Below are 12,222 nucleotides of genomic sequence, written 5' to 3'. Positions count from 1 at the left end.
CACACTGGGAATATTGGGATCTCATGGGCAGGCTGACTTTGGCAGAGTGGGAATATGGAATTCAGACAGGCTGGGTGGAAATCCCAGCTCTGCCACGTCCTAGATATCACCTCAGATGAGTTATGAAAATTCCCAGCTCTCAGTTTCTTCACCTGTAAAATGGGGTTCTAATGGTATCCTCCTCACAGATTTGTGTGAGAATGGGATAATTCGTTTAAAGTATTTAGCGCAGTGCCTACTTCATAGCAACTAGCTGAAATTTGCTCAGCTAACGTTCTTCTTCTTTTTTATTTTTTAAACTATTGAACATTTTAGACCCTTCGCCAATAATAGTGTTCTTTATTAAGTTGTTTCTGCTCAGTGCCTTCAAAATCTACAACTCTGAGAGATGGGTACTATAATTATTATTGCCACTTTTAAAAAGAGAAAACACAGACTCATCATGTTTGGGAACTTGTGTCAGGTCAGAGCAAAACTAAATACAAACCCCCTCTGGCTGCAAAGTGTAGGCTCTGAATGATGACCCTGTGCTGCTTCCATCCAACGCGCCATCAGCAACAGTGAGAAAAGCAGATGGGGAGCAATTCTACTCTCAAGCGGCTTGAGTGAATGAGTGTTTCCATGTAGGAGTTCAGGAAAAATCTGTCGTGGACCGTGAGGGTGGCTGCTTAGTTCTGTGTGTGTTTTCAAAAGGTCAATTTGGTTTTGATATTTGACTTTTTTTTCTGCTAATATAATCATTCTTAAATGGATAGTCTTTCCCAAGATTTGACGATGCAGTGTTCCCCTTAATTGTAAAATCTAGTAGAATTGAAGGGAACATCCATGATGTTGAGAAGTAAACTGTCACCACTGCCCTCCAAAAATGTTCTGAAAAGTGCCTTTTTGACTTGAATATATGTATATTAATAAATGTGTAAATTATATACATATATTAGTATATGCATTAGTATTGGATACGTATATGTTTGGAAACTGGAAGTCATAGTAAGCCAGAAAATGTAACCCTACCAAAGGTCCAATTCAAATTTGAAACAGAAATCTCCATGGAACAAAACAGGCCACGTTTGTCAGAACTGACTCCCCAGCCCTGTGTTGGCCAGAACGCGCACTCCGCATCGCCAATGTTTTTCTGCTTTCCTCTACTCTCCAGTCAGCTCTGACTCTGGCAAGCAGTCAAGAAGGGAACAAGAGAGATGGAAGTTCTCTGAGTATCTGACCCCTTACTGGCCGTTCAGCCATGCACGCTGTGAAACCAGTTTAAAAAAAAAAATAACTAAGTTGCCTTTCTTTTCCTCTCTCCCCTCTGACAAACTGCCTCTTTCTCCCTCCACCATCACAGAAGGAAAACAATGGCAAGCCTTAGTGTTCCCATGAAAAGGGGCAGTCACACCCTGCAGGCCTGCTGTCACTGCTCCAGGATGCTGCCAGGGGCCAAGAAGGGACAACTCCGATTGCTCCAGCTCAGACTGGTCCTGGCAAGGTCATATGGAGGAGCCAGAGCAGGGATTTGCAGCAGGACGCCATACTTGCAGACCGGGCATCCTCCCAGGACCCACTAGGGTCTCCTCTCCCCAAGATGATACCTGGTGTGCAAGTCTCCTTTTAGAAGTGCATAGATTACACTCTGTGTTTCTTTCCTTATTGGCCTTTTAAGGACAACTGGGAGCCCTTACCTAACCCAAAGTGTCTCCCTGTGTACCTTGCAGGAATTGGGGCGTTTACCCGGGACACACTATGGTGCTTCAGCCAAGTGAAAGGCACTATGGAGACTGGAACCACCGAAGGTAGGAGAAAACTCCTGCTGCCCTTTTTCTTGCCTCCTTGGGGTTTGTGCTGGTTCCAGATTTGGAATATTCATCTTTGTGTCCATGAATGTAAGTCCCCACACATCCCAGAATAGCGTTCTGGGCTAGTAATGGATTTAATCATCTTTTTCTACCTTTCTTTTTTTTTTTTCCTGTTGAAGCTTATTTTATTCCCACCAGTGAGGCAGCACTGAAACGAACTTTCAGTGAAATAGGTTGGCAGTGGGGGGGGGCTAAACTATGCAAGTCTTGTTTCAGGATGTCTGTTAGCTCTGTAGAATTCTGAGAGCAAACATTTCAAGATGGTCAGACGTTCACCTCGTCCTTCCATTCTGTGTTGAAGATGACTTGCACCTATACGTGAAACACATGGGGAAAATGAAGAATTCAAGTCTGACTTGAATATAAACTGTGGGTACATTGAGTCCCAATTATCAGCGTATAATTTCCTTTCTGACTCTCAAGAGAGTTTCCTATTCTGGGTCCTTTACCTGGGAAATGCATTCCTTTTCCTCCTCCTGAAGAAACTGTGTTTAATTCTCTTCATTTTCCATAAGCCTGAGCTTGGAGACCTTCAAGACTCTCCCAAAGGATGTCTGCATTTCAAAAAAGCTTAGTGATAGGCAACTGGAAGGAGCTAGAATAGCACTTCTGGGTGTTTTAAATCAAGGTTCAGCTGTTGTGGCAGAATGTGGTAAGGGTTGCCTGAAACAGACTGTACTAAATTGGTGGCAGGTATAGATACCAGATGTGGTATAAGACAGTCTAAAACTAATATTAATGAATGAGGATGTGAATAGTTGACAGAGTTGAACTTGAATATGGAAACTAACATGCATAAACACATGTGAACGTTTGGGCCATTCTATAGCATTTTAATTCTGAATAAAAAATCATTTAAGTAAAAATTATTGGGTCTGCAATCTTGCTGTAATTCATTTTTAGAAGCTCGATATAATTAATGGTGGATATCTCAAAGCCAAGTGATTTACGATTAAAAAGTGAGAAAAAGCACACTAACATAAATTAATGACAAATCTATAGAGTTATAGTTTTGTATAACATCTTCTATTTTTCAGATGCATGATCAAATGAGGCTTTACAAACAATTCTCATAAAGCCCCTATGAAGTAGACAGAGCAGGATTTACTAGACCCATTTATGTTCATCTAATCAAAAATATTTGTGAGTGTCTTCTATGTGGCAGCGCTGACCTAGGCATTAGAAAAAAAGGGAAGGGAAAAAAATTGACTTACTCCCTAACCTCATGAATCTTAAGAAAACTGAAGCTCAAGTTAATCAGTTGTTTTAAATCTTGGCTTTGATTCAAAATCACTTGCACTTTTTAAATAGTAGTGACTTCCAGATCCTCCAAGAGGTACTGAGTTCGAGGTTTGAGGACCAGGGTGATGCAGTGTGATGCAGTGTATTTTAATGAGCTCACCCAGAGGATCTTGATGTTGTGGACTGGCTTTGGGGACCACCAGGCTAGATGACTTCTTCCAGGTTATCCTTTATTCTCAGACTCTGGACTTAAATCTTGTCTTTGTGACTGGCTCCCCACCTACTGTTAAGGGTTCTGAGTGTCTACTCAAGCCATAGCTCTTATCAGTTGAGGACTTACTATGTAGTGATTACTCTAATAAGTGCTTAAAATAAATTAATAAGATAATGTAGGTACAGCATTTGCACGGTACTCTACGCTTTGTGAGTACTCGGTATTTGTAAGCTGTTATTATAAATGCCATTATAATTAGATCTTCATTCTAATTTAACCCTCACCAAAATCTTGAGTGATAGGTGTTTTTATTCCCACTTAACTTATGAAGATATTGAAGCTAAACAAATAAATAAAGACTAAGTTCTTTGCCAAGAACTCCATAGCTAATCAGTGGGTGAGCTGGGTTTCAACCCAGTCTATAGGACCCCAAGCCCAGCTCTTTAAACATTGTTGGGAAGACAGAGATTCTCACTTAGTAGGTTGAAATAAGGCACAGGAATCTGTATTTTTCACACATGCTATGATCATCATGGCAGGTGAACAGAGGATGGGTTTAAATGTTTGCTGCTCATGATAAATAAGTACTGCAGCCTGCTTGAACTAACCGTTAATTGAGACATAGTCAGAATGACAATCACTCCCAACTTTTGTCTGAAAAAATCACTCTAAAGTGGTGAAAAAAGGGAGAATCAATTTTTAAGAGGAGAATCAGATTGGACACTAACATGTCCAACTAATACTACCTCAATGGCAGTTGGATATTCGTTGAGTGAATTAATGAGTGGCTTTCAATTAATAAAAATCAAGGTTCTTAAAAATCAGGTTTTTAAAAATTGGCCTGCTCTACCCAAGTTGGGTTAAGTCAATAAAAATTATTCAACTTTCAACGTTGTCTTTTTTTTTTTTGCTTAATGAAGTGTCTTTTTAAAAATTGAAGTATAATTGACTTAGAATATTGTGTTAGTTTCAGGGGTACAGAGAGGATTCAGTTATATATACTTTTGTCTGATTATTTTTCCATTATAGGTTATTACAAGATAGTGAATATAATTCCCTGTGCTATACAGTAAATCCTTGTTGCTTATCTATTTTATGTATAATAGTTTATATCTGTTAATCCAAAACTCCCTCTCCCTTCTCTTTCCCCTTTGGTAATCATAGTTTGTTTTCTGTGTCTGTGAGTCTGTTCCTTTTTCGTATATAGATTCCTTTGTATTATTTTTAGATTCCACATATAAGTGATATCATATAATATTTCCCTTCCACTTTACTTATTTCTACTAATGACTTTTCTGTTCCATTTCTACCACTTTCTAGTCGGTGACCTTGGCCAAATCACTTAATGTCTCTATGCTTACGTTCGCTTGTCTGCAAAATGGAGATAATAATACAGGTATCTATTAGGATGGTGTGAGGGCTAGGTCAATATAAAATCTAGGTTGTTATTAGATGCTCAAATCACATTATTGTTTTATAAAGGCAGGGCTGAGACTAGGTGAAGTGACAAAAATAAATATTTTAATTCAATATTTAAAAAAACACAAAATTAATGAGAAGAATCCATGATGAACAAAAAGTCAAAATGTTTAATAAAGAAAGGATCAGTATTACTGATTTGCTTTTCCTTTTGCTTCAGGTTCCAATATGGCTCAGCATGGCAGTGTTACTACTAATTTACCTAAATGTATATCTTGGGTATCAACTAGTAGGCTAGATTTTTTTCACATTCCAAATTATTCAGTAGGATATTAGATGGTTGATACTATAGGTCCAACAGTAAATTTAGTGAGCACTTATTAGATCCAAGGCACTGCCCCAGAAAGTGAAAAGATTATAAAGATAAATATAGTCAAAGCTTTCAAGGAATGCACCATTAAAGGGGAGACAGGAATTGGTACAGAAGAATAAGGCATTGCATCATAAATATAATACAGGGCAAGGTGAGCTAAAGACAAAGTGCTTTGAATACAAAAGAGACCAAAATCTCATATATTTGAGGGAACTGTTGAAAGAGTTCTTATCAGAATTCTGATGAGAGGCAATATGGGTTTATCAGAGGGGAGAAGTTGCAGATGATGAGAAAGTACGAGACTCAGGATGTATTCTGGAGGTAAGGAACTGGATTTTAGTGGAGAGGTAAAGTAGGGAATTAAGACAGCTCCTGGGTTTTGGCCTTGAGCAATTGGGTGGTTTGTGGGTACGAGTTACTGAGACTGGGAAACCTTAAAAGAAGCATATTGGGGGATTTCCTCTCCCCTCCTACATTCAGTAGCCACGTCTATGAAATGAACTGGCAGCAGAAAGATTGACAGGAGAAAATGTATACAGATGCATAAACTTTTACTTTGTGCATGGAGGCAACCCAGGAAAAAAAGTGAATACTCAAAAATGTAGTGAGATTTGAGAGTTTATATACCACCTTAACAAGGGAAGCAGAAAGGATGTAGGCCTCTTAGAGGAGAATTAATTATTTTTAGGAAAGATGAATGGTCCCTTAGAAGAAGAGATGGAAGAGATGAGGGACTGTGACAAAGTTTTTCTGGATGTGGTGTCCCCTAGTTTTCTCTCCTGTGATAATAAGTCCGCCTGTGACAAATCAATCTTCCCTGGTTGATAAGATTTCCAGGGAGGGGATTTATGAACATGAGTTCCTATTGGAGAATCTGTCTTTAGGCGGATAAGGGGAATTCAGAGAAAGCCTCTTCCTACGTTTGCTGTTTCTCAAGTGCCTTCAGCTCAAAATAATCAATATACCAAAGCAGCATGTTTTGAGGTTGCATGTCCTGAGCTCCATTAGGGAGAAATATCATGAGCTTCGTTTTGAGCATAAGTGTGAAAAAGTTGTAAGATACTCAGGGGTAGATACTAAGAAAGAGGTTGTATGTATGAATGTGGCTCTTCAGAGAGAGAATGCGAGATGGAGATAGAAAGTAGGGTGGCACCAACCCCTAGATTGTATTTGGAACCACTGAACTGGATGGGATCACATATGTCATGCAGACCATCCGACATGCAGTCAACAAACAACTCATCCATGTCCTGAAGCTTTCACTCTTGCTGCTGGTTAGGATGCCATCTAAGCATTGTTCACTTACTTTAGTTCTTGGTAGATGCACATTCAAAGTTTCTGATTCCCCATGTGCAATTCTTGTGTTTGATTTGCCTAGCATGCACATTTCATATAGTACATCATTTCATCTTATGCAATTTTACACTACATCATCCTAGGAACACTTTACATGCTGGAAATTACCTATGCTGGACATGAGACAATTTCTTGAGATTTTGTGTAAGAGTCTGTGCGTGAGAAGAAGTCAGAATTATCTGGTGGGATGTCTGATTTTTTTTCTTAGCTATTGCATATAACCATTTTCTTTCTGACACTACAATTCTGGGGTATTTTATTTGTTCCCCATTCTGCAGTTCTTTAATATCAGTCGGTATAGGTCATTTCATCTTTTTCAGTGTATAATTTCCTTTCTGACTCTCAAGAGAGTTTCCTATTCTTGGTCCTTTACCTGGGAAATGCATTCCTTTTCCTCCTCCTGAAGAAACTGTGTTTAATTCTCTTCATTTTCCATAAGCCTGAGCTTGGAGACCTTCAAGACTCTCCCAAAGGATGTCTGCATTTCAAAAAAGCTTAGTGATAGGCAACTGGAAGGAGCTAGAATAGCACTTCTGGGTGTTTTAAATCAAGGCTCAGCTGTTGTGGCAGAATGTGGTAATGGGAAATAAACATGGTATTTATTCTGTTTTGCTACGTGGGCATAACCTTCTTTCCTGCCCCTCCTTCTGAAAAGACAATTCACATAGTGAGAAGGTTGAGGCAGTCTATTGATTCAGTTGCCTAATGAGAGAAAAATACCAGTTTGGCTGCTGCTGTGAGATGCATCTGATACACCCTAAACTAAACACCGATGATGTCAAGGACCTTCCAAGCAAACAGGAATCCTCGACCTAGAACATTTGCAAGAACGTCAGATCTTTGCACTGATGTTTGAGAAATGTGGGGATCATAGGAATGATTTTTCAGCTTCCCTTCAGTCATTATGACTCTTTGCTGTCACCCAAAGAGAAAAATACCGATTGGATTATCTCAAAGCAGCAGAAAGACTGTGACCTTCTCATTTTATATTAGAAAGAAGCCAGTGATGGACAAATAACCTTTCTTAGATGTTTACGCAGCATAAATGGCGCAGGGTGATTGTCACCTCACAGATCTTAGCCTAAAATATATAAAATAGAGCCTTGCTTGCCTCGTTCCTCCCACCCCTAGATATAAGATGCAGTGGTGGCAATGATAAAACCTCCCCTTTTGGGAAGAAGAACTGTTGTTTTTGGACGGAAGCTTTCTGGATCAACAATCTCAAGCCACCAACATAGGGTTATTAATCAAGCTCTAACCTGAAGTCAGCTTATCTCTAACTTTAGGCTGGGTTACCCGGTTAGTGACCTGAGGTCACCAAATGATTTTTCGAACCTTATTGTGCATATGAATCACCTGAGGAGGGTTTAAAATGCATATTCCCAGGTCCTACCCTTAGTGATTCTGATTCAGAAGGTCTGGGATGACGTCAAAGAGCTTGCAAATTTCACAGCCATCCCAAATAATTCTAACATAGGTTGGTCCAAGAGACACACTGAGAAATTCTATTTGTTCTTTCCTGACATCAGGGAGCTATTGTGAGAGCATAGCAGATAGAACAGCTGAGCGTTTTGAGTGCTTTTTAAAGGAAATCAGAATGTCAATAAATACGAACTTACTGTGCAGCCCAGTTCTCTGCCCCAGGCACTGAAGGGAGTGAAAGTCTCTCCTCTGTGCATCAAAAGGAAGCCCGGAATCTCCTCTCTGCATCCAGCCAGCTGCAAAGGGATTTCCTACGCAACTGTACTTTGTACCGGGCTCCAATCCGCTAGAAGCAAATTTGGTCTGATTATGAACAAGTTGCCACGAGATGAAAGCACTTTTCTCAGCCGTGATTGAGGATGACTTGATGCTAGAGAGCTGCGGGCTTGCCATGCTCTGAAGGCGCCTTGGTGAGAAGTGGACTTGCAGGAAGCTTGCACGGCTCTGTGGGGGAAGGGAAGCAGATACTCTGCACAGCACTGAGTTCAAACATCCTGTTCCCCTGTAAGCATTAGGTAATTAAACATTTCCGAGCCAAGAAAGAGAAAAAGCTCCACGGCTGTCCATTTCACCCCTGCCCTAATACCAGTCACTTTAAATGTGTTTCCTCAGCAAATATTTATGGAGCATCTACTCTGTGCCAGGTACGGCTGGGGGAACAAGGCACCATTGCTCCCCTCCCGTGAGCAGTTTACACTCTCCTGAGGGATATCAACAAGTGGTTGTCAATTGCAATCCAGGGTGAGTGTGGAAAATGCTAGGAAAACAGTAAGCCACCTAACTCAACCCACAGCGGGGTGGCAGAGGGCTCAGGGAAGGGTCTCTACAGTAAGTTGCAGCCAATCTGAGGCCAAACGAAGGAAAAGGAATTAGCCAGGATCTTTAGACACATAGACCCAAGTTTTATTTAGGGTTTAACTCTTCCTTTAGGCAAATTATTCATCTTCCTTGGGCTATCTTGAGAGGCTTTCTTTTTTTTCTTAATTTATTTTATCGTAGTATAGTTGATTTACAATGTTGTATTAATTTCTGCTGTACAGCAAAGTGATTCATATATATATATATATACACACACATATATATTCTTTTTCATATTCTTTTCCATTTTTGTTTATCACAGGATATTGAATAGAGTTCCCCGTGCCATACAATAGAACCTTGTTGTTTATCCATTCTGTATATAATAGTTTGCACCTGTTAATCCCGAACTCCCAGTCTGTCCCTTCCTCTCCTCCCCCTGAAGCTTTCTTAATAAGATCTTGTAAAGTACTACACAGTACTTGGCCATGGTAGAGTCATAATAATGATAATTCTATTTAATCAGACTTCACCGGGCCAGATTCTGTAATAATAACTTTCAATATATTATCTCATTTAATTTTTGCCACAAGATACGAGGCAACCTCATTTTACAGAGGAGGAAATTGAGGCTCAGAAAGTTCAACAACCTACCCCAGTAACACACCTGTCTGAAATCAGAGTTTGTGTGATAGCACACCCCTGGAAAATAGCCTGACACCAAGAACGGACTCAGTGAAGACTTCCTGAATGAATAGAGCCTTCAGCAGATACTAAATGTCAACAAAGCAAAAGAAATTATGATTACCATTAATACAAAAATAATGAATGTTTACAGGAGAATAAACTAACTCATTTTAAAACAATCCATTATAAATATAACATAGCACTTTTCTGCTTTTAATTTATATGGGTCACTTATTTTTTATAACCCCCATGGAAGATAACTAGAGTAGGTTTTATGATCTCATGTTACAGGTATAAAAGAGATAGTATAGATATTACTGATAGTAGATAGATTATTCTTCACAGAGGTGAAAAGATTAAGGCTAATAGAGATAAATTTTAAATTGCCCATGGTCTCATAGAGACCAGAAAGCAAACTTTTGAATCCTACACCAGCGATTTTTCTTCTGCTCATCTTCCACTCCACAATATAGATTGAAGATGGCTTTGGGGTGGGTAGCACTCTGTTCTAGAAGCACTGACTGTGAATTTGAAACATGGTTGAGTGTCTTGAAAATGCAGGGCATTGGTCACATGGCAGCCCAAGCGAAATCCTTTACTCAAGATGCTTCTAGTTGCAACAGGAAAATTCATCTAACATATGGAACAGCAAAAGAGTTATTACCTCTTCCTTAGTTCCGCAAATATCTGCTAAGTACCTACTGTGTGCTAGGCATTCTAGGCATTGGAGATTCAGTAGCGGAGGGGATAGACAATAGATAAAATAAGTAAGTGGGGCTTCCCTGGTGACGTAGTGGTTGAGAGTCCGCCTGCCGATGCAGGGGACACGGGTTCGTGCCCCGGTCCGGGAAGATCCCACATGCCGCGGAGCGGCTGGGCCCGTGAGCCATGGCCGCTGAGCCTGCGCGTCCAGAGCCTGTGCTCCGCAACGGGAGAGCCCACAACACTGAGAGGTCCGCGTACCTCAATAAATAGATAAATAAATAAATAAGTGGAATATAACGTATAAGGTTATAAGTGCAATTGCGGAAAGTAAACCAACAGAAGGTCTAGGGGTGTGGGTGTTCTCTTTTAAATAGGATGGTCAAGATGTCATGCAAAAGATAACATTTTAGCAATGATATGAAGAAGGTGAGAGATGAAGTCATGTGGATATCTGGGAAGGAGAGTTCCAGATAGAAGTAATGGTCAGTGCAAATGCCCTGAGGCAAGAGCTTATCTGGTATGTTCAAGGACTAGACATGAGGCTAGTGGGGCTGAAGTTGAGTGAGCAAAGAGAGAAGTTGTGAGAGGTGGAAACAAGAGAGATGATGACAGGCAGATGCAAGCAGGGGCCTTAGAGACCATTACAAAGACCTGAACTTCTGCCTGAATGAGGTAGAGAGTCACTGCTCATAAAATGCTCTTTTTAACATCAGGTCAATAATAAACAGTAAGGGGCCAGGGTCAGAAGCAAAGAACCCAGTTAAGCAGTTACTGCCATTACCTAGTTTCACATAAGTCCTGAGGCAGGGAGCCCCCCAGAGCTGACTAATTCCCTGGCTGAAGTACAGCATGGAGGACTCAGATTCTCTTCATCTCCCTGCCTTGCTATCCTTGGAATGTCAGCTTTGTCCCAAGACAACTGCAGCCATTCAGGGTGTCACGCTCAGAGAGGCACAACAATATCCAGTGAAAAGACATGGTTGTGGGGGGTTTTTTTGACAGTTTTTTTTCTTTCAGATGTCCCTAACGATTTCTTATGTTGTTCCCGTGGCCTCAGTCTGAGTCATATACCCACTTTTAAACCGACATGGACAAGGAAAGTGGGGTTAGCCTAGCTGCTTTATATAGATCAGGCTTGCATCTAAGCTTGGTACAGCACGGTCATCTCCGAGTAGAGGATGCCACAATAAAATCTGGGCTTTCCAGCAAGGAATGGGCTGGCATTCCAGGTAGTCCAACAACAGTGTCAACTACAGGAAGCATAGGCAGACCAATCCTAACGCTACCACTGGGCAAGGGGTGGAGGTTCACTGGCTAGTTCTTTGTAGAACATTTGGCTCCAGTAAATCCAAATGCCAAGCTTCCCTTGGCTGACTTCCTTGAAGATGCCGTCTAGATGTATGAGAAGATAACTAGCCTTTTGTTTTCTTCTTATGTTACTGATTAAGCAGGCTGAGCATCGTCCCACTCATTGCCTATGTTATTCGTTAATGTAATTTAAAAGCCAAGAATAAATAATTAAGCACATGGACCCTGTGGAGTGACACCTGGTTTTGGGCCCAAGGTTTCAAGAAAGTATTATGCCTTTTTCTTCAGTGTTTATTTATTTTATATTTTTAATTTATTTTATTATTTTTTAACATCTTTACTGGAGTATAATTGCTTTACAATGGTGTGTTAGTTTCTGCTTTATAACAAAGTGAATCAGTTATACATATACATATGTCCCCATATCTTTGGAAGAGTTTGGGAAGGATATGTGTTAGCTCTTCTCTAAATGTTTGATAGAATTCTCCTGTGAAGCCATCTGGTCCTGGGCTTTTGTTTGTTGGAAGATTTTTAATCACAGTTTCAATTTCAGTGCTTGTGATTGGTCTTTTCATATTTTCTGTTTCTTCATGTTTCAGTCTCAGAAGGTTGTGCATTTCTAAGAATTTGTCCATTTCTTCCAGGTTGTCCATTTTATTGGCATAGAGTTGCTTGTAGTAATCTCTCATGATCCTTTGATTCAGTAAGTATATTACACCTTTCCAAGCAATAAAATGAACAACTTAAAGAACTTTTTAATTGGGAGATTAAAAAAAAAAAAAAAAAAG

At 40.1% G+C, this 12,222-nt stretch overlaps 1 protein-coding gene across 2 annotated transcripts in view; it reads left to right on the top strand.

Annotated features, from left to right (window-relative positions):
* The window catches only part of PPP2R2B (protein phosphatase 2 regulatory subunit Bbeta), a 656,680-nt gene that overhangs the window by 207,794 nt on the left and 436,664 nt on the right, over nucleotides 1-12,222 (top strand). For both annotated transcript variants that reach the window (XM_024731397.1, XM_024731396.1), the window contains one exon: nucleotides 1,710-1,787. In XM_024731397.1, coding sequence (XP_024587165.1) covers nucleotides 1,766-1,787 — 22 coding nt within the window. In that variant the 5' untranslated portion in view covers nucleotides 1,710-1,765. The remainder of the gene's footprint in view (nucleotides 1-1,709; nucleotides 1,788-12,222) is intronic.

This window comes from Neophocaena asiaeorientalis, unplaced genomic scaffold (genome assembly GCF_003031525.2).
Source record: "Neophocaena asiaeorientalis asiaeorientalis breed wild unplaced genomic scaffold, Neophocaena_asiaeorientalis_V1.1 scaffold531, whole genome shotgun sequence".
Taxonomy (NCBI): domain Eukaryota; kingdom Metazoa; phylum Chordata; class Mammalia; order Artiodactyla; family Phocoenidae; genus Neophocaena; species Neophocaena asiaeorientalis.
Note: the sequence above shows the minus strand (reverse complement) of the source record. Positions and strands in the feature narration are given on the sequence as shown.